Genomic DNA, 23,425 nt, shown 5'->3' on the forward strand with positions numbered 1-23,425 from the left:
GACTGACACAGCCACTCAGCCGCCAAAATGTCCTGGTGACCTGGGCTGCGAAGTAATGCCTGCCAGCAGCATCCACCGGGAATGCGGCTGCTCATCGCAGCACTGCACTTGGGCTCCAGGATCTAAGCAGCTTGCTTCCAACCCCATTTCTGCATAAAACCTGGGGCTGGGTAAGCAACCGACGCAATTGAATGTTGACTGGAACCAGGCCTTCCTCCTCCAGCAGCCACTGGGGTGAGCTCCTGAGAGCTCTGTGCCTTGCTAGAAAGTTCAGGAAAGGTTAATGCCACACTTCAGCTTTTTTATATCCAAGCCACACCCCGTTTCTTGGCTCATAAATATAGGTGCTAGCAGAAATGGCCTTTGACTGCGATCATATGTCCTGGTATTTTCCGGTTGTATCCCTTGTACCTACATGTTGTTTTTTCCCTGGGGTTGAATGTCTCCTCTGTGAGTCCCCGTCAGGGCAGCTTGGACTATGGGAGTTCATTTCCTGTTATATCAATACAGGCTCCCTTGGAGCCAAGATCCTATCCAGGTGACCATTCTTTTCTTCATGATTTTCCTAAAATCCCTCAGGTGAGCTTGTGTTACTTTTATGTAAATTTGGGGGGCGGGGGGGCGACACACATTTATCCTTTGAAGAGGAAAGAAATGTTTTTAAGATCCATATTGCCTGGTGGCAAGCCCTGCTTTTATCCCGTGGGGTTGGCGATCCCTTTGCTTGCGTGTGATTTGCAGGTGTGACACTGTCCGCTCTGAGGAGCTGGGGCTGGCTCCTGTGACTAGGAAATACATCTGGCCTGTGTCGTTGGCGCTCCCTGAAGAAACAGGCCTGGCTTATTGGAATCAGGGTTCTAGAGGTGGAAAGGACTTACACATCACCTCTCATCACTCTTTCACCGCCAGTTGTGACTCAGGAGGCTAGCATGACTGGTGTGAGTTGGTTAAGGCCACAACGTAAGGAAGTGACAAAAGTAGGGCTGGATCCCAGGCCACCCCAGCCCCTTACACCAGCCTTTTGTCCATTTCCAGGGCTCTCCTCTTTTGGTTCTCACCCTCTCGAGGGTTGTTTTCTTGATTGATTCAGGCAAACACTATGCCATTGACTTCTCAGCTGTCCATTGTAGTCGCTGAGCATAGCCAGCTTTCACTTTGCGTCCAGACAGCAGCACAACACTGTGGTGTGGCCAGAGCTCATTAGTCAGATATGCATGGGCCTGGACCAGAAAGAAATGGGTTGCTCAACTAACCCGATTCATATCATTCAATATTTTATTGAAGGAGAGCAAGCCATCAAGACAACTGAAAAACAGCAGCTGCTTCAAATTATGATACTTTGAATAAAATAACATTGGCTTTAAAGGGTTGTATAGTATTATAGTGTTATTTTCAAACGTCGGCCTCTTTGCTAAGGCTCTGACAATAACTCTGTTTGGAACTTTAATGTATTACTATTCAGACTACTTCCAAAACTGTTTTTCCCTTGGAGCCAATGATTTTAAGTGGCACATAGAAGAAACAAGTTTTTAAATGTTATTAATTAAATAATGTTGTATTAACAAGTACTGCAAAGATAAGTAGTGCCAAGAACTTGAAAGTTAATGAATATTCTTGCTTTGTCACAACTAAATAAAAAGAAAGTCCATTTAAAATTGACTTAAAGCATGATAGTACATTTGGTGTGAGGGTCTGGCAGAAAGAGTGACAATATCTTGTTATCGAGTGAAGTGTAGAAACCCAGGCATTATGACAAAGCCAGAGTTGGGTGTTCATAGAGGGGCAGAGTAAACCATTATTAAGGATTATACCATTGAAGAAAATGAACCATTTGGATGTCAGGGTCAAATTGAATTCTTGCTTAAGTGTTCTCAAGACCTCCAGCATCTTGGTATTTGGCACAAAAGAGGAGCTGTTTCCTCGGTCCCTTTCGTGCAGATTGATTTACTTAAGGCCCTTTCTGATAAGAAGTGTGAACGCCCAGTGTGTCATTGAGGCCACGGGTCCTTCCCCTTGTCCAGGAAGCTCTAGCACAGGCCCTGGTCCTGAAGTGCAGAAAGCATCTTTCTCTCCGTTGATCGACTCATGCACTTGATTTCTTTCTTTTTATGTTTGTCTTTTCCTGTGAATCAAAGGTCATGCTTCCCCTTCTTCTGATTTAACTCTTTGAACCTGTTCCTTTCCATCTGCCCTTGATATAGTAAGAAGAGCTGCCAAAGAAAAACCCAAACATAACAATGTCAGTGATGAAGTAATTCCGGAAGAGCAGGGGCCTGATCTACAGGGCTGAGGCGCAGTGAGTGCTTTTTCTGCAACTCGCCTCTGAGGTGTGAGGTCACAGCCCGGCTCTGGGAGCTGCGCCTGGTGCCATTCTTTGTACTCATTCTAAGGAGGAAGGCACCTGAATAGGGCATTCAGTAGATGGTTGACCCATCTCAGCCCAGAGACTGAGGGGACATTCTAGATACATATCCGCAAAGTGGATGCCATTTTTGCTTGCTTCAAAAGCAAATCTAAAAATACATTTCTTAGCAGCTGTGTCACTGCAAAACAAAACAAAACAAACAAAAATACTGCTCCACTGCAGCGCAAGTCACTCATAGGTATCTCCAGGGTTCGGATCTTAATGCTTCAGAAACTTGCTGCAGATTTCACTTCTATATCTAGACCAAGGAGCCCATTAGCCTGCGATCTTGGAGAACCTCTGCGTTCTCGTGAAAATGAGAAATGTGCCACTATTGGCAACCTACGGCTATAATTATGTTAATCTGGCCATTTTAAGACTGAAATATGGTGTTTAAAATGTGTCTGTATTTTTATTATTTGTAACAATGAACTGAAGAAATTGAGTGAAATGCTAATAAGCTTCTATTCAGTACCACTTTGTGACTACAGCATAGCAATGAGTCAGAAGTGGTTATTTTGATATTTTTAATTTTGGCAGACAATTTTGATCTGCAGAATTTTACTCATATACATAGTATATCTTACTATAAAATCTACCAAAACATTTTTATATTTTAAAGTAGATACAGTGAGTATCTGTATGTGCAAATCCGTCTTGGCATATATGCTCAATAACAAACATTTCTATTAAATCACTACACTGTGCTATACATCTGTGCCTGTCCCCCCGCGCCCCCCAAAAAATTATTTTTGAGCACTAGCACAGATAAATGGTTTTCTATCAAGATCTAAGGCACACAGATCACGGTTTTTAATACAAATATGGGACAAGACTAGAATGGACAATATAGTGACATTCTGAGAGCTTTCAAAAACTGATCTTTAGCTAATTGGTTTTACCTCCTCCTCACCAACCAAAACTTTTATTCTGTTCACAGGCAAGTGATGTAACAGATTCTCTTCTCATTCCTGAAGACAGGTTCTCCTGGGAGATAAGCTGGGAAGGGAAGGAGATGTGTATAATTGCCCACCATGAATTTTATAAATAATTGATATTGGAATGTACTTATCCTATCAGCATGAAGTGGATGGGAAGTCTTTTAACCAACCTGGCCTGGGTTCAGAGTAGCCAGTTCACTTGGGAATGAGAATGGGTACAAGCACCTTCTTGAATGTGAGTTCATAGCATATATTGGGCGTTTTTCTCAAGGATGATGCTTTGGAATATTACAGCACGGCATTTAGAATCTCCATTACTTCACGAGCTCTTATATCTCCAGAAGAGAGTATGCCATCCTCTTTATCCTCCTGTGAATATATTAAAGTAGGTATTGTCTTTCTATCTATCTGTGTTACTCTCACGATTCATTGAATGAGCCTATAAATGTTTGTTGGTGATTTTAATAACACATTGACCACACTTTTCTGCATGTAAAGTCATATACAAATAAGTTAGCTCATGTGATGTCCACGGCACCAGGAGGGTAAGAATACAAGCTATTCCTGAGCCAAATTAGCAGCTGAACCAGAGCCTCAGGAAAGTTCAGTGGCAGGACACGGTCTCGGCCGAAGACCACGGCTGAGCAGGTCCCATGAGGAGAACCTAAGCCTTTTCATGCATAACCCAGCTCATCCCTCCACACCCTTCCTTGGGCATCAAGGTGGGGAGGGGTACTGACCGGAGACGATGATTAACCCTTTTTTAAAAAATTGGAAACGAATTTGAAGCTTCAGCACATTGAAGGGGAACTTGAGAGTTGAGCGTCTATGGAATCAAGCCATCGTCCTGCCCTAATTTTAAGAAACTCCCTTTGTTGGTTGACCCCTATCTTCCTACCGTCTCTGGGAGAAACTCTGCCCAATGTTCCTTTTCAAAGAGGGGAAGGAAAGGGAGAGAAAGGATAATCTAAAGTAGGAGGAAAAAAGACTGAAGTTGGGTTGGGCAGGGGGGGAAGACATGCTACTTAGGGGTCAGCCTGGAGCTTGTTTCTCTTTGCAGTGAGTTGAAAGTTCTTGATGCTGATTATGAACTTCCAAAAGCACTTCACAGATTCCAAAGCATTTTCTTCGCATGCCTCACCTCCTGTGTGGCAGAGGGTTCTTTCCTCTCGGGGGCAGTGTTTGGGGGGAACAACTAGACCATCCCTGCCCCTTTGCTGGAGGTGGGTGTTTTGTGATATGGAGCGTGACTTCTTTACACGGAGTCCCTGGACTGGCAGCTGTCTTGTTTTTCCTCCTGAGGGCCTCCGTTTCAGGAGTGCCCAAAGCCTGCCAGTTTGTCCTTGGGACGCAGGGAAGCAGCTCTTATCTCTGAGGAGGAGGCTCCTGGCAGCACCGGGACCTGTGGGGAAGCAGTGACTGGCCCATGCTGGCTGCCACTGCCCAGCCGTCTGTGCAGGGCACAGCGTGGCACAGCAGGGCAGGCAGAGAAGCGTGCCACATGCCAGGCCTGGGGGATGCATGACTCCCAAACTGGCGGTCTTTGAGGCTGTTATTTATCCAAATTAGGAGAAGCAGTGGTTTTGCTGACCAGCTCGGATTTCTGAGCCATGTCCGCTGGCTGGCTGGCTGGCTGGCTGGCTGACTGGCTTTCTCGATATTTGAACTGAAAACACAAAGGTATGCCTTTGAAATGGAACATTCTTGTGGGGGTCACGGGTATGCTGGAGACATCATTTGGAAGGCAGTTTCTCCCCACATTTGTAGATAACAGTAATATGCTCTGGTCTACTTTTCTCTTATACCTCTTGCAGCATTCAATACAGATGACTTTGTTTAGGTATTTCTGGACCTGATTTTAGACGGAAATAATACCTATCTTTGTAATCGCTGGACCATTGCTTTCCTTTGAAGAGTGTTCAAAGAAGGTCAGGCCTCTACACTAACTTCTTTTTTTTAAAATTCTTTATTGTTTAAAGCAACGGTCGCCAACCGATGGTCCTCGGACCACTGGTGGTCCATGGGGTTCGAAAGGTTGGCGACCACTGGTTTAAAGTATTATATATATTTTCTTTTTCCCCATTGACCTCTCCCCAGTCGTTCCCAGCCCCCCAGCACATGCCCTCACCCCCCTACTGTCTGTGTCCATGGGTTGTGCTTAAATGCATGCATACAAGTCCTTTGGTTAATCTCTTAATGAGCCCCCTCTCCCCCTTCCCTCTGAGGTTGGATGGTCTGTTCTGTGCTTCTATGTCTCTGGATCTATTTTTGTTCATCAGTTTATGTTGTTCATTATATTCCACAAATGAGTGAGATCATGTGATATTTTATCTTTCTCCGACTGGCTTATTTTGCTTAGCATAATGCTCTCCAGATCCATCCATGCTGTTGTGAATGATAAGAGCTCCTTCTTTTTTTACAGCAGCATAGTATTCCATTGTGTAGGTTACCACCATTTTTTAATCCACTCATCTGCTGATGGGCACTTAGGCTGTTTCCAAATCTTAGCTATTGTAAATTGTGCTGCTATAACATAGGGGTGCATATATCCTTTCTGATGGGTGTTTCTGATTTCTTGGGATATATTCCTAGAAGTGGGATCACTGGGTCAAATGGGAGTTCCATTTTTAATTTTTTGAGGAAACTCCATACTGTCTTTCACAGTGGCTGCACCAGTCTGCATTCCCACTGCACTGACTTCTTAATGCTAGAGAGCAGGGTTGTTCTGGCTCTTCATGGATCCCTGCCCTGGTCTTTGACTTTGGGTAAGACACTTTAAGTCTCTGGGCCCCAGTTTTTTGAAAGAAAGAGGAAGGGGAAAGAGAGAGAGAGGAAGAGAGATATCAATATAAGAAACAGGGACCAGTTGACTCCTGTACACGCCCAACTAGGGATGGAGCCCACAGCCTAGGTACGTGCCCTGACAGGAAATCGAACCCTCAACCTTTTTGGTGTACGGGATGATGCTCCAACTAACTGAGCCACCTGGCCAAGGCTGAGTCCCAGTTTCTTTATCTATAAAGTGGGGATTATAACATTTACCTGATGGGAATGAGCTGGGAATTAAATAAGGAAATTCTGGAAAGCATTTGGTGAACAGGAAGTTTCCAAAAATATGAGTTTACTTTCCCCATTTCCATCTTCTAGCAGATTTAGTTGAACATGTATGTTTACAGGTAAAGAAATTCTAGTTGAATTATAATTGCCACCTAAAGCTTAATAAATCAGCTGAGTGGAGATTTTGATGTGAGCTTTCCACTTCTCTCGAGAGAAGTGGTTCTCAAAGAGCCGTCCCTGGACCAGCAGGTCAGCAGCACTTGAGGACTTGTTAGAAATACAAATTCTCGGGCCACACCCAGACCTGCTAAGTCAGACACTCTGGAAGTGGAGCCATGATCTGTGTTTTAGCAGGCCCTCTGGGCGACTCTGATGCGTGCTGAAGTTGGAGAACCACTGTCCTCGAGTAAATTGCTCGTTGGGTCAGAGATCAACCCATTGCTCCAGGACACTAGGCACTCCCCCATCTCCTGTCTCTGAAGGTGCCTTACTTCCTGCCTTGAATACCTAAGAAAGGAAACTCTTTCTTACCTACTGAAATTCTGCTCATTATTTATGGACTCACTTACATATCACCTCTTCAGAGAATTATTTCTCAGCTCTCCTAGCCAGAAGAATGTAGATCCCAAGAGCGTTTGTCTGTTGCACTCATTTGATAATTGTCAAAGTTATTTTTGCTTTTTCTTATTTTGAATATTCATGTACATGCCTCATTTTTTTTTCTACTAGAATGTAAGCCCTTCAAAGGTAGGTATGAAATCGTATAGATCTTTTTTTCATCATCAGCCTGAATCCTGGGCTTTGCATATGTAGTGGCTACTCAATAAATACTTTGTGGACCCACAGAATGTTACAGTTGGAATGGGCCTTGGAGATAGTCTAGATCAGACACTTCTTGTTTATATTTAAAAACCTGTTGCTAACCCCTGTGTTCTTCGCACTTCACCGTGCTTCATTGACTGCAGAGGGACACCCTGAATGGGTGTTTGACTCCAGCCAAACTCAAGTAAAACAGATGGACTTTCAAAGGTATATTCATTTAATTTGTAAACATGGAGCCTTTTAAATTCTTTTATAACTAGTGAGAATTGGGAAAGTTCATGAGCCCATATAATTACACAACAAATAACATCTATTCCCAGTCTTACACGAGAGACTTTTCCCAGTTCACTAATTCAGTATACCTGGGATACCCATGGAACTTCTTTTGGCTTCAAACGTTGCTGTTAGAGGAGAACAGGTGGCTCTTCTGAACCCAAGAAGAGTTGGCACCTGGACTGTTTTGATCTGGATTTCCATCATTGTTTTTTCATGTTGATTTTGAGGGAAAATTGAACTTGGTGGGTTTTTTGAGTTATTGTCCCTCCATGTTATCCTCTGGAGCTCTTCCCTCACACAACCCTTTCTCCTTTTGACAGATTGGCTAATATTGTTCAGCCAAGGATCAAAATAATGGCACAACTAAAAAACCTTTCATCAGAAGCCATCCATAAAATTCCCTTTAAAATGGGTTCTGCTGACAGAGCTCCCGGGATGTTGTGTGTTTGTTCTATTACTTCGTAATGGCACCAGCACATATCCTACTCCCATCAATATAAGAACAGAGCAGGATGCAGGCAATGGGGTGATTCCAGGGCCACTATTATAACCCAGGTCCACAGAGTTGGCTTGAGAAAAGCTGTGCAGAAAGGAGGAGCTGTGCAGGGGAGACAGAAGCCACCGGAAGGGGTTAAACCTACCGGGCACTTGGTGCTAAGAAGCTGAGCCTGCTTGACCCGTGAGAAAGGGTTTAGAGGAACCAACGAAAGCCTTGAGATTTGAGTAGCTACATTGTGAGAGGACAGTGACAGAACAAGAATAAAGGATCATTTGTCCTCTAGCTTGGCATCTACCATTCATCAATTTGTTTACCACTATTTTCTGCAACAGTCTCTGAAAAATACCTAGTTTTTTAAGCTGCAGCTATAAAGCATAACATTCTATATAGATCATCAATTTGTTGCTTAAGTTCAGATATGTTGAAGACATATCATCAAACTAATATATACTTTTTATTCTGACATTGTGGTGATTATCCTAAAGGTATATCATGTTATATCAACTTTTTAAATTTGCAACATAATTAAGTTGATCAGTTTCCCTAACAAAAGGTAAGAAGGACAGAGGAGACAGGGACGGAGATGTATGCTTCTGTTAGTGATCCAGCATCTCTGAGAAGTGTGGTCCCAGGAATGTCACCAGTAGCAGGATTGGGGTCATAATGGTAACAAGTATTAATCAGATAAGGCCCAGATATTTTATCCCATTAGTAATTTAGTATCTGTGACTAATGGAAATATACATACTTATACATATATTACTAGTGATGAAATGATATATAAATAGTGATAATTACTGATACATAATATAAGTAAGTATAATATATAAGCATAATAAATACTAATATATATATTAGGTACATATAATATATAATTAATTATATAATTAATATAACTAATTTTGAGGCAGGAAGATAAAACCTCCTAGTAAGTCAAGAGAGTATCTGGGTAATTGGCTCCTAAGCCCACTGGTATGTCCCAGTTTTTCTTTCCTTTGCTGAGAAAACTTCAACCTGTAAGTGAAGTAAATGAAGTAATTCTCCAACAGAGTTCGCCATGCTGCACACAGAAGGTCAGAACTCAAACAAACCCTCAGTAATCCCAGTAGGGAAGGCCTTGGGGACACAGTTCCTCCCAGAGCAGCTCCCAGAGTCCTGGAGGACACACCTGCGATTTTACACTTGAACTCGAAGGAAGCAGTGGCCCAGTGCCTGGCTGAGGAAGGGCATTCTGGCTGCTTCACTCCATACCAGCAATGGGGAGGTGATTCTGGTTCTCAACTCCTTGCACTTCCATTTCCTACCCATGAGATGGTATTTCTGAGGCCCATGAAATGAAATTACAATTGAAAGCACTGGGTAAGCTGCAAACTGCTGGATGAATATTGTGTGTGTGTGTGTGTGTGTGTGTGTGTGTGTGTCCAAATACATCCTTTGTAGAATAAGGAATGTTATAAATAAATAAGTATATTGCAGGATGTATGTTACCAAGTTAAACAGGAGTTTAGAGAACTGTCATAAAAAGAAAAACACAGCCTAAGGAACTGAAAGTTATATTTGGGTGACAGAGGTGACTTGCTACTAGCAACAAGTCTGGAAACACGGAAGGGGATTCCTGTGTATAAAAGAACAGTGTCCATCCAGGAAATGGATGATGTGCAGAAATGGAGGTAACTAATGAGAAGGCGCTGTTTGCACCATCTGTTGCAAGTGATAGAAAGAAGATATCATTTTACAAACTGTAACTATTTTAGGTACAAAAGGAGGTTGTCCTTGGCCTGGATAATACAGGAGTGTCCCAACAGAAGATCGAGTATCAGTGAGGGAAGAACATTTTTCTTTTATCTGTCCTGCAGCTTGACACACTTACAGTCATGCCTTGGAAGTTAAATGATTTATTTAACATTACTTTCCTCTGTGCCAGACAGGTCTTGAATCACCAGTGGACACAATGCTAAGGCAGCCAGGGCCAGTACTGGAGGGCTCAGCGGAGTTCCCTGTGTCAAAATATTTGTGGAAATACGCTTATCTTAAATATAGCCATAAGCTAACCACTGACTGGACCATTTCTTCCCTGAGAATTAAATAATTTTGGCAACCGTCTGTCTCATGTCTGGGAGACATTCCATTTATGATCAAATGCAATATTAAAAGGTCCACTAGTACCTCATAAATGACCGTCTTCCCAGTTTGAACAGTGTAAGCAAGATGAATTTGACATTTTTTAACATCACGATCACTTCCCTTCATAATATGGTCTTAATGTTGATAAGTACATTTTAGATATTCCTTTAACATAGGTAATTTTGTTAAAGGCAATCAAGAAATGAATAAGGAAGGGAAATAATTTCTCAAGACTCTTAGCCTTTCCAGAGCCTAAAAAGTATTTCTTGTTGAGGCCATGCTGAATTGACCAGCCTCTCCCTCCTTAATAGTAACTCAAAAGAAATGCGTTGCTTCCACGTTGCTAAAGTGCCCGTCAGTGAAAGGAAGTGGGTGGCTGAGGAGTAGGACCCTGAACGTGGCTGGAAGAGCAGGTTCACAGAGGCAGCAGCGTCCCTAGGGTGGGCCTGCAGAGGAGGGTCAGGTGAAGTGAGGGCCAGCGTGGGGGGCGTTCGCGGTGGGTTGTGGTGACAGCCTGAGAGACCCCTTTGCTGGAGTGCGCTCGCCCCTCATCGAGCCGGGTCCGTGTGAGCCAGGATTTGCTTAGATCAGCTCTCCTGGCTCCTTGGACAGCGCTCAGGATATGGAACTCCTCCTCCGGGTGAGCTGCGTGCTTCTCACTAGAGAGCATTTAACTCATCCTGATTCACCGCAGGGTTGGGCGAGCTTTCAACCCCCTGACAGTGAGTTACTGCTCTGCTAATGACGGAGCCGGAGCCTCGGTGTGCTCCGCAGGCCGTGCCGGGAGCACTTTGCAAGTGAGAGCGTTCTGGACCTGAAAGGAAGAAGGCGGTGGGAGAGGTGAGCCAGACAGTCTCTCACCTTGCGCCCACGGACTCTGGTGGTAACGGGGCTGACAGAAGCCACCTGTCTCTAAAATAGCTGACACGGGCTAATGTGTGGAGCGTGGTGTGAGTCACTTAGTCGAACAAAGACAGGGCGAGCGGAGTGCTTCTGTTTCGTGGGGAGGGGCCGTGACCCGGACTCCTCGCTTTTGTTCCCTCGCACCAGCAGCCCTGCACGTAGAAACAGTGGGTCAATCACTGCAAGAGCCTGACGGCTAGGATGTCTTGTGTGCTGTATGCCAAACACAGGGTCTTTAGGGATGTGCCGGCGGTGGATTCATGGCTTAATCAGACAGACAGGGGAGAGCGGCCCCCGCCTCCCCCTTCCTGGAAAGCTCACGTTGGACTGAAGAAACGAAACCTGCAAATGTACACCAGATGCGGCCGGGGCTGATAGCGCGCTTCCCATACTCCGCTGAGAAATAACAAGCGCCTGCTGATTAGATTAAAAATCAAAACAAGGGTTTTCACATTCCTTCTTCTCTTTTCCGACCTCTTAGGTGGCATCGGTTACAACCACTTCATCCAAATATTGTTTCTAAATGAGACATCTTAGGAGGGTGGCCATGTCATGTGCTCCGTCCCCTCCCCACTTTAATAACCACAGAGCGTCTCGGTGGCAGTAAACAGGGTTTTGAGAAAAGCCTGCGGTGCTGATGAAAATGAACTTGAGAGATGTCATGGAATTCTTTCGGTCAGCGAGGACAACCTCTAAAAGCCGGGAAATGTTTGAAAAATGCGCAGGCTGCCCAGAGTGTGGTCATGGGGGGTGGCCTGAGGCCACGGCCTTCGCAGGGACTCTGCTGGGTTCGTGCTCGGGGAGCTTTCCCTCGCACCAGCCCCCAGGGCTCAGCCAGCTGGCAGACTAGCAGAGCCTACCTGTGAGCTAAGGAAATACATGCCTTCCTTCTCCCTCAGCGTTTGCTAGCAATGTGTTCGTGCCTGTGCGCCCTGCGCGCCGCACAAGTCCCTTCTTGCTGGGAGCGCACGTCCCTGCGCCTGTTCACCTGGAGGGAATAGCTAGACCGCTGAGACCTCGAGGACTACCCCGGCCTCCATCCCGCTGAGGGTGGGGCGCAAAGGCTCTGGTTTCCTCTCTCGAATCCCCTCGTTGTTCAAGCGTTGGCTGGCCCCGTCTATCTTTTCCTCTCCTCTCAGGTATGTTCCCCGCCTGGCACTGCACAGGACTGATTAATGGCTGCTACCCAAAGTTCAGCCTGGTGAGCGAGGCTGGTTAATGAATACACAGACAGCCTCCTCCCTCATGTTTTCCCTCCGGTGTTATAAACCAGGAATTGGCTCACGTTTCCTTCCGTTGCCAATCCAGAGACTTCAAAAGTCTTGGCAGCAGCGCAGGTGTGGGGTGCGGGTCCACCCAGGTTTCCTAGCAGCTCCCGCCCTCCACGGAGCGCTGACCTGAGAGCTGGTCCCCCGGGTAATCAGCCCATGGGCTCTCGCATGGTTTCCGTTGGTGCTGGCTGCCTGTTTGCTGGTCTGAATGATCGTGTTTGCTGGTCTGAATGATCGTGTTTGCTTTAGTAAATCTATTTTGTAATGTTTCCCCCATTGTTAACCCGTTTACCTGGGCCTCCCGGAGTTCATTGGTTGGTGTGTGTTTTCCGTGTAAGCAGTTGTTAAAGGACTGAGTCACCCAGCCGGAGCCGGTGGTTGGATGTGGGCTGAGGTTATTTAGTGACTGATTTCCAAGGGGAGGAGACACTGGCTTATCCTGGCGAGGAGGACTTTTCATCCATGCCCGGGGCAGCTTCTTTCAGAAGACTGAGCAGAACGAGATGGTCTTTACTGGTTGGGAACACAAGCTGGGGGACGTTTCAGGATCTGTGTCCTTTGGGATTTCTTCTCTGAAGAGAAAACTCTAACATATCCAAGTGTGGAACTGAGGATTTAGATGAAGGCAGCAAACAAAGGAATCGTGTAATTGGGAGCTGAGCCAATGCGATTTCTCACGGCGTTAGTTATACAGGTGATTGGCTTAAGAAAAAGTAAGTGGCTTTAATTCTTTGTCGGTGAAAGTCTCCTAAGAATCCTCTTCAGTTCTGCCTGGTTACTTCATTGTGTAGTCTGACTGAGTGGGATGTTTACAGATTCTAGACTTGAAATGGTGGAGCTTGAAGTAAAATAAACTGTACATAATATTCCCTTTCTGCAAACAATATATGTATTTTAAATACTCCACAAAGACATGATTACATGAGACAGTTCCCAAAATGATTGGAAATAAACATTTTTTGGGGCTACATTATTTTTCCCCCAGAAATAATTGTAAGATGTTTCCCCCTCTTATCTTACATTCAAAAAATTTCTCAATGAGTAATATTTGAGTTAACTTACAGTATTGGGGGGAAATACAATTTAGATATATGTTAGGGTTTCTAACTCAAACTTTAAGCAATTCATTTGATACTGCCCCAGATTTTTTTCTGGTCTTTAGGAAGTTCAGGCCAAACAGCATATTGAGCAGGGAACTGTGGTCAGGGACAGCAGCCTGAGCCGGGCCCAGTGCTGGGATCTGGAGGAAACTATGCTGCTTACAAGAACTGGAAGGACTCAACCCGAGACAGCAGTGGTTTGGGCAGTAATGGAGAGAGGGAGCGGTGATGCCCAGCACAGGAGAGGAGTGATGGAGAACCGCCTTGTTCATCCATTGCCAGTATGCAAGAAATGACCGTTTTCTTTGTCTGAGCTGAGGCGCAGGCAAAGGAATATCTGTGTTGTATTCTGGTAAGGTGTTAAGAGAACCTTTACTTTTGTGTGTAGGTCATCCCTTTCCTGATGAAAAATGAAATTCTTTAAAGCTCACATAAGACGTTACTGTTGAAATCTTGTGGGGCAAAAATGTCAGTGATATAACATATCCAGATACGTTTAACTTACTAAGCGAAGTGAGATGACAGAGTAGTTTAGTGGCATCAGAGAGATTGGTGGGAAATAAGGGATTCAGGTATATTAAGGTGCATAGTAGCTCTGTGTGTGTGTTTTGCTTATTTATTTTACCTTAAAGTTTAATATAATTTTCTCCTGAAAGGACTGACTTTGAGTACTAGTGCAGGAAAATCCCAGTATGTATTAATGCCATTTCTTTATTCATTTGCCAATAAAACAGAAAACAAAACGAAACTGGGTATGTGACTGATTCTGGAAGAGATCTCCATGAGATCAACCTGGACTATTTAAACTATGAATTATAGACTCTTAGATATCATCCTAGTTCACTCAGACTATCGGTATCTTCTGGAGTCTATAAAGTCCACTTTTTATCAGAATAGCCAGTGGTCTCCATGGATGATCACCCTGAAGACTTGAAAAAAATTCTCTCTTCTCATCTCCCCATCCATACCTTCTGCCTCATCCTGAGTGAGTTGCCTTTGGTCGATCCATATCCTTTAGTGTATGAACCCAAGTTATCCAGTTATAAGGGTTCATCCTGGTTGTAAGTTTAAAACATTCCCCACGACATAATGGGAACATCATGTCATTCTCTCCTTGGGCTCTATGTACAGCCAAGGATGAAATTATCAGGGTTCTTTTTTAGAAGTCCATCTTGGAAAGTCAGTCATAGCTTGGCAAACCAATACAAGAATTCTGCCAAAGGCTTTCAACCTCTAAGTCACTCTCGCTGATGGAGATGTTCAACTTTCGATTACCTCTTCTGCCATAGCTGAATGCTGTATTCACCTGCACTAAGCATAACTCGGGTGGACAGTGATTCTCCCAGGAGCCCTGTTGGATGATGGCGAGGTTATTTTGAAGTGGACATGGCAGGAGTGATACACAGCATTACCATTAGGCACATGATACTGATTGCTTGTGGCCAGGATCCATCCTCCTTGGCTGAAGTCCCATTCTTGGTTGCGTGGTACCCATGCAGTTCTTGCTACTGGATGTTAAATATTTTGACCAATCACCTGCACTCCCAATACGAATGCACTGCGTATCAGAATTGTTGTTAACTATTACATTTCTTTCTGAATTCATCTACAAGTGACATTGAGAACATCTAATGATATTGTTGCATGTTTTATTTTAAAAGTTAGTTGTATGATGTACCTCAGAACCACTTCTTTTCACCTTACCCAACATGTTTTTATAGAAAATAAATAAGTAAAATACCTATGCAGGCACCCTGTTATTTTAAAAGAAATTTACTCAACTTGTCATGAAGTAAAGTTAATTTAACATTTTTCTTTCATTAATATTCTTTATCCTTCTAGACAGTTCTGTACTCCTCAGAATCTTGATGTCTCTTTTTACTCTATTGCTAGAAAAAGGGGGGAAGTGTTTGATGGATATTAATTGGGGTCAGGCTCCCCAAAATCAAGATGTAATATGAAGCCAGGTAAGAGGGAAAAGAACAGGGAGCAGTGACTAACATAGTTAGGATTTCTGTTTATCTTGAGTGGGGTCTAGACATCTGAAACCCCCTTTAATTTTTGGAATTAAAAATAAGGATAATAGTGCCTACCATTTGTTGCACCTGATTCCTCTTGAGCACTGTTACGCTTTCTACACAGTGGCATGTCTGAATCCAGGTGATAAATTGATCTTTGCGTTCATTTGGGTTGATTATTGCGTTGCGTGGTCTGATTGCGTGAGGAATTTGGCCAGACACGCCCTGCTGGCTGAGCCAGTCCTTCTTGTATTTGATGACCTGTGAAGGTCTGCTTTGCTCACCACTAACCCAAACCTTTCTTTCTTCTTTTTTATTTTCCAATTTGTTTAAAGACTTTATTTCAACAGCTGTTACAGCTTATTACTCATCAAAATGATCAGTGGATGTGTTATAGTTTCTAGGCCGTAAAGCAGCTTCAGTTGCTGAGTTACTGCCATTAGACTCCCCGGAAGGCTTTAGGCTTTCAGTTGGTAGTTAGTTTCTTTTCACTGAGCCATAACTTGTGGAAGGTAGAGTGGGAGAGGTATTTATAGAGGATCCGTGTTGCTCTGTTGCAAAACGTCTGTCAGGTGGCTAGTCTATCCATTCTGGGATGAGAATTGGAAATGCTCTTGAGCAACTGAGTCAAGTGAGTGATCAGAGAGAAAACCAGCTGGGCCTTGTGGAGCTGACATACCTGGATCCCAACCTTGAGTGTCAGCCTGGAAAATGGGGTGAGGACAGCTTGAGGATATCCCAAGTTCAGTGTAGACAGGGAACCAACTGGCCTATTTTGGTGGGACTGTGTATGTTGAGAGGTGGAGGGCGTGGAATAAAGTTATAATTGCCACTGAGGAACCTGCATACTCTGGGCCCCCAGAAACAGTCCCTGCCCCCCCCCCCCCCCCCCCCCCCCGCCCAAGAGGGCTGAGAAGTGAAGCCAATGGTGCTCAGATAAGGTAGCCTGAAAGGCTTCTTGTGGTTGCTACATATTTGCACCTCGCTTGCATTTTTTATTGGTCATTCCCACTATTAAATCTTTCATAACATGTGAGACTCCTGGGGCAGGGGTTCTGCACTGCTGGATCTTCCCAAAGACAAAACAAGGAAGCTTGGGAGTCCTGCCGTTCTTCCCCTGCATTCTCCTCTCAGAGCCATACTCAAGAGCGCTCTCTTAAGGGTAGGAACTGGGGGCTTCTGAGAGCTGTATGCTAGAATAATGCCTGGTTCCAAGCAAGTGCTTGATAAATACCATTTCCTAAATGAGTGGATGTGTAAGATAAGGCATCGGTATATATTCAAGGCACTGGGCTCTGCTTTATTTTCAACCATCTGTTGCCTCTGCTTTCTCTTCTCTCTTTCCCCATCACCCACACTATGGGTCTCCCAGCTGCTCATCTTACTTCTCATCTATTTGAGCCCACCTCCTCTCTCGTCATCTCCCTGCCTCACCCACCCCCAGTCATGTATGTCCTCCTTGTCTGTCACATCCCCAGAAGCCTGGGTAGGAATGTGGGCTCCTGCGACAACACAAATAGAACTTGAAGAGTGGACTTGGGAGGTGCCAAGGCCGTTTGTCCCTTCCCTTAGGTCCATTTGGAAAATCTCCTGGGTTTTGACGAAAACAGAAAGTATCAAATCTTCATATCCTGAATTAATTTGTATTTCTTATTCTGCTCCTTGCTAAACACAGCAGTGTAATTGCAAATTAGTTTTCCCTTTCCCCATTAAGTTGATTCCTTTTCCTATTGAAATATATTTGACATATAACATTATATTAGTTTCAGGTGGACATATATGAATATTGAGAAAGGATCACCGCAGTAAGTCTAATTAACATCCATCGGCTCATTAGAGTTACAATTTTTCTTTCTTGTGATGAGAACTTTTAAAATCACTCTCTTAGCAACTTGCAAATATACAGTACAGTATTATTAACTATAGCTACCGTGCTATACATTATACGTCCATGACTTATTTATTGTATTTGTTATTATAACTACAAGTTTATATTGTTTATATCTTTAGACCACTTTTACCCACCCCTCACCTCTTGCCTCTGGCAACCACCAGTCTGCCAAGAATCTATGATTCTTGAGTCGTTGATTCTTTAATCATCGTTTCTTCTAAAGGAGAGCTAATGGGACCCTGTGGGAGTCCCTGCTCTCTGATGGTAATGACACAGCCCAGAAGTCCCTGCTGCCTGAGCAGGAAGTACCGGGCTTACAGTGGCCAACTCCTGTTGGCTTCTTTTCATCACATGGCAGCCCCAGAGGATGCACTGTTAGGATTCCTTCTCCCACGTGCCTGGGATTCCCTTCCATCTTCTCTCCCTCCTCCAGTTGCACCCTTATCCCCTGGATCATGATTTCCTCCCAACCTTCTAGGCTCAAGTAAGTAAGAAGATGGTGAGTGAGAGTGAAACTTCCCTTCAGGTCTTCCCTAGCAGTGTCCTTCCCTCTCTGGTCCCGTCCCTAGACTGCACCAGATGGGAAAGATACTTACTATTTTCCAGGGCTGATACTAGAAAATGTGCCCAGAAAAGTTTTAGAAAACACAATTTTAGCACTTTTGATACATTGGACCACATGTATTAAGTGTCTCTACGAAGCTATGACCTCAAATTTTAAACCACTGCACAATTTTCCCTCCAAACCCGACAGCATTGAGTTCTACATCAGGTGTATTTGGTTCCTGTGGCTGCTGTAACAAAATACCACATTTAGTGGCTTAAATCACCACAAATGTATTATTGCACAGCTGTGGCGACCAGAAATCCAGGTGGGTTTCACAGGCCAATAGGAAGGTGTTGGCCGTGCCACACTCCCTCTGAGGGCTCCTGGGGAGAATCCATGCCCTTGCCTTTTCCAGCTTCTAGACACTGCCTGCATTCTTTAGCCCCTCCTCTACCTTCAAAGCCAGTGGTACCATCTCCCAGTGTCTCTGACCCTGCTTCTGCACCACATCTCCTGCCCCCCTCTGACCCTTCTGCTTCCCTGTCACATATAAGGACCCTTATCGTTGCCGTCAGCCCATCCCATGATCCCAGACAGTCTCCCCATCTCAACATTCTTAAAAAGGGACGTCTGCAAAGTGCCTGTGCCACGTAAGGGACATAGTTACAGGGCCCAGGGATTAGGGGTGGGCATCTGACAAGGGCCCTCGTGCAGCCTCCCACATCAGGGAAACCACCCTGTCCCCTGGGGCTTCTCTAAAAAATGTGAATATCAAAGTACATGTTCTAACTTCTTGTTTTATTTTCAGATGCAGAGAGAACTTGTTTATGCAAGAGGAGATGGCCCTGCGGCCTCTCGACCTGGGTCCACAGCACACCCGGCCCACGCCATTCCAAATTCTCCGCCCTCCACGCCCGTGCCCCACTCCATGCCTCCCTCCCCATCCAGAATTCCTTACGGGGGCGGCCGCCCCATGGTGGTCCCCGGCAACGCCACCATCCCCAGGGACAGGCTCTCCAGCCTGCCCGTGTCCAGGTCCATCTCCCCTAGCCCCAGCGCCATTCTGGAAAGAAGAGACGTAAAGCCCGATGAAGACATGAGCGGCAAGAACATCGCGATGTACCGAAACGAGGGTTTCTACGCGGATCCTTACTTGTACCACGAGGGACGCATGAGCATCGCCTCTTCCCACGGCGGCGCGCACCCGCTGGACGTGCCCGATCACATCATCGCCTATCACCGCACCGCCATCCGGTCGGCGAGCGCGTACTGCAGCCCGGCCTTGCAGGCGGAAATGCATATGGAGCAGTCCCTGTACAGGCAGAAACCCAGGAAATACCCGGACAGCCACTTACCCACTCTGGGCTCCAAAACGCCCCCCGCCTCCCCGCACCGCGTCGGCGACCTGAGGCTGGTGGACATGCACGCGCATCACAACGCCCACGGGCCCCCGCACACCCTGCAGCCGGACCGGGCCTCGCCCAGCCGCCAGTCCTTCAAGAAGGAGCCGGGCACCCTGGTGTACATTGAAAAGCCACGGACCGCGCCAGGACTCTCGGGCCTGATGGACCTCGGCCCTCCGCTAGTGGAGAAGCAAATGTTTGCTTACAGCACCGCTACGATCCCCAAAGACAGAGAGACCAGGTAAGGGAGGCGGGGGGTGGCGAGGGTGGGCTGTGCCCGCGTGTTGATGAGCGCGGCTCCTCAGAGATCAGACCAAGAGAACAGATGTCAGCTGAGCATTGTGCCCTGCGGATGCTGCGGCGGGCTAAGCCGAGGCTCAGAGGCCAACCTTGTCTGCGGCCTCCAAATTGTTGGGGGTCAATGAGGCAGACCCACGGCCCTGCTCAAGAAGGGCAGACACACCAGGAGCGGTCAGTGCAGGCTCCTGAGCGTGGGTCAGACCGCGTCATCCATAACTACAGCTGAATAATTTGGAAGAAAATTGTGGTTAGCAGAAACCATTCAGACCCAGAAATCCAGAGCTCATAATAACGATTCGCCACAGAAAATAAGGAGTGAGTGGTCCAAGGTGTAGCTGTTTAAAGTGATGATTTGTGTTTTTCCTTGTGTGGTGAGATTTTTGTTTTCTCATCTGGTTTGGGGAAATGGAAAGAAGGTGTTACTGGTTGTCATCGATAAAACATGAATTTGCACAAAAATAGGATGGTTTAGATTTACTGCTCATCCCAGAGTGATACTGAGATCAGCAAAATTATCTGTTGAATGACAGACTCTAGCCATTTTAATTTCTGTTTTAATATACATATTATTATAATTTGCCAGTCTAGAACCTTCCTACTACATTTTTAAAACTCTCCAAAGTTCTTATAGTAAAAGAAAAGCTAATTTTGATAGAGCAGTGGTTCTCAACCTTCCTAATGCCACAACCTTTTAATACAGTTTCTCATGTTGTGGTGACCCCCAACCATAAAATTATTTTCGTTGCTACTTCATAACTGTAATTTTGCTACTGTTATGCATTGTAATGTAAATGTCTGATATGCAGGATGTATTTTCATTGTTACAAATTGAACATAATTAAAGCATAGTGATTAATCACAAAAACAATATGTAATTATATATGTATTTCCCGATGATCTTAGGCAACCCCTGTGAAAGGATCTTTCGACCCCCAAAGGGGTTGCGACCCACAGGTTGAGAACCGCTGTGATAGAGGGAATTTCTCTAGCCTGAATTGGCTAAAGGAAATCAACGTAATAATTATAATCATAAAATATCTAGTCAAAAAATGCATCCCAAACTAGTTGTCATATAAATCCAGAAGATGTATGAAAAATAATATCTACATATTTAATCATTCAGTACCTTATAAGAACCAGTGTTACCTGTTCCTCACTAAAAATGATAATATCACTTACTACTATTACATAACCTTATAAAAAGAAGGCCAAAATTGTGAATGTAATATGAATTGTCTATCTTACTGTTTCACACACAAATCAGAAAGCCCTGTCCTCATTAGCAGAATTTTATCATGAAAGGGCTGTCTCTCCTTATCTGTTCAGTCACAGCAGAAAGATTCCTGGAGGATGGAAAGGGAATGAAAATGGTCGTTTGGGAATCATTAATGCTCTAACAAATTCTATGCTTTCACACGAGTAAAAAAATATACTAGCAGTGGTGACTGGCTTGATTATGTAGGACTAAGAAAAATTAAGGATTGAGAAATGATATGTATTCTCTCCTTTCCAAAGGCCGTAGGAAGTGAAATTCTAAAATTCGAAGAAAGGAACACAGACAGCTGAGGGGTATGGGAATACTGAGGCTTATTGGAATAGACCAATGTCACAACTAGAAGGAAATCTACCAAGATGTGCCTTGTTGCTCAGAAGCTTGTGCCCTGTGCTTTGAAGAAAGGGTGACACGTCCTCTGGGGTGGGCTGTAAGGGACTGGTGAGAAAAACTAGTCACTTAGGGGAAGGACTTAGAATCATAAGAATTTAGTAAGGAAACTAAAAACCATTCATCTCCAGGATACTATGTGAGGGCTAGAATCCATCCTCCCCACCATCCCCGCCCCACCACCACCACCACCACCCCCATGCTGCCTCACCTTGTGGGTCGAAGAGAATTGAGAGCTTGCCGAAACCGGTTTGGCTCAGTGGATAGAGCGTCGGCCTGCGGACTGAAAGGTCCCGGGTTCGATTCCGGTCAAGGGCATGTACCTGGGTTGCGGGCACATCCCCAATAGGAGATGTGCAGGAGGCAGCTGGTCGATGTTTCTCTCTCATCGATGTTTCTAGCTCTCTGTCTCTCTCTCCCTTCCTCTCTGTAAAAAATCAATAAAATATATTTTAAAAAAAAGAGAAAAGAATTTTTTAAAAAAAGAGAGAGAATTGAGAGCTTGATTCCACCATGGATCATATTAAGCTATTTCCACCCTGCTGGGCTGTAGGCACATTTTGGTCAATGACACTGTATGACTTCTTTCCCAGCATGCAGTTACCACATGTTTATAACTTAATGAGCATCACTGAGCCCAGGTTTTTCTTTTTAATTTTTATATTTTTATTATTTCAGAGCGGAAGAGAGAGGGAGAGAGAGATAGAAACATCAATGATGAAAGAGAATCATTGATCAGCTGCCTCCTGCACACCCGCAATGGGGATTGAGTCCGCACAACCTGGGCATGTGCCCTGACTGGGAATCGAACCACGACCTCCTGGTTCATAGGTCAACGCTCAACCCCTGAGACACGCCCGCCAGGCTGAGCCCAGTTTTTTACAGCACCGGGTTATGGGAGGGAACAAAAGAACTCTCTGCTCTGTGGAGTCTTCTCTATATTGGATCAAAGTCATGAAGAATTTTGGCCTTCAGCAGTATCAGAATTCTTTTAGGGCCTCTGCTTCCTCTTTAGGTTTCTATTTTACCAAAGCTCAGAAAAAGTAGATGGATTTATGTTTTATATGTTAGAAACCCTTTTTAGAAAATCTAAATGATCTTATTTCTAGAATAACAAGTATTAGAAAAATTGACTAAAAGAGAATAATGTTCACCTAAAATATACTGTCATTATCACTACCATATTCTGACATATGATTATAATTATGAACATAATTTTACTTTTTTTTTATTCCCTGAAATGTGAAATAACAGAGGAAGAATATTATCTCACATCTGGCCGAGGTGATTCCTCACCTGTTAACCAGATTATCTTCAGAGGGTGGAATTGGAGTCCTTGTACATACATGAGCAGGCTAGATTCCCTTTTCCTGTAGGCCAACACACACGTGCGCACATGCGCACACACATGCACACAAACATACACACACACGCACATACATCAGCATTTAGAGTCCGCATTACTGAAACACCTAAACATCCTTAACCCAGGCACATGACATAAGTGTGTATAGAACGATTCTCTAGTAAAAAATCTTGAGTCTGGAAATTTTGCTATCAGCACTCCCACCTATCATCTCATAGTTACCCAGATAGTCATACTTCCTCCTCTTCAACTGTAGTTCTGAACTCTTCTAGAGAGCTTAGTGACTGAGCTGTAATGTAGTACTGCTGGGCACTACATTTATTTTATAAACTACTATTTTAAGAAGAAGAGTGCTGATGATAACTAGCTTTTACTGAAAGCCTTTTATGGGCCAAACACTGTGTTAAGTAGTTTCTACACATCTTGGGATATAATCATCATGACTCAGTGAAGTACCGGTATGTACTATCATCATTTCAATTTTACAAATGCGGGAACTGAGCTCAGAGAAGTGAAGTAACTTGCCCAAGGTCACAAAGCCATGAAGTGGCATGTAATGTTCAGGTCCATTAAAGAATCCATACTTTTTATCAATGTGCAATATTCTGCCTGGTGCATAAGAACTCCGAGTCCTACCTTCACTGAGAAAATAAGTGAATTCTGAGCATTTTAAACAGAATTTTCCAAAAATGTTTTCAGGACTAGATGCTAAGTGATGCTCCTGAAGGATATTTACAATCGTAATCATGGTAGAATTTGCATAATTAGCTGCTAAATATATACATGCCATTTAAAATATATCTGCCCTAGCTAATACATTAGCACAATTATGAAGAAATA

The 23,425-nt window shown here is 44.4% G+C and overlaps 1 protein-coding gene across 1 annotated transcript in view; it reads left to right on the forward strand.

Moving 5' to 3' along the window:
• The window catches only part of KIAA1217 (KIAA1217 ortholog), a 306,068-nt gene that overhangs the window by 219,682 nt on the left and 62,961 nt on the right, over positions 1-23,425 (forward strand). The window contains 1 exon segment of the mRNA XM_070432834.1: positions 18,662-19,497. Within this exon segment, the coding sequence (XP_070288935.1) occupies positions 18,662-19,497 (836 nt within the window).

This window comes from Myotis yumanensis, unplaced genomic scaffold (assembly GCF_028538775.1).
Source record: "Myotis yumanensis isolate MYYU_CA2020_CCGP unplaced genomic scaffold, mMyoYum1.0.hap1 SCAF_1, whole genome shotgun sequence".
Lineage (NCBI taxonomy): Eukaryota > Metazoa > Chordata > Mammalia > Chiroptera > Vespertilionidae > Myotis > Myotis yumanensis.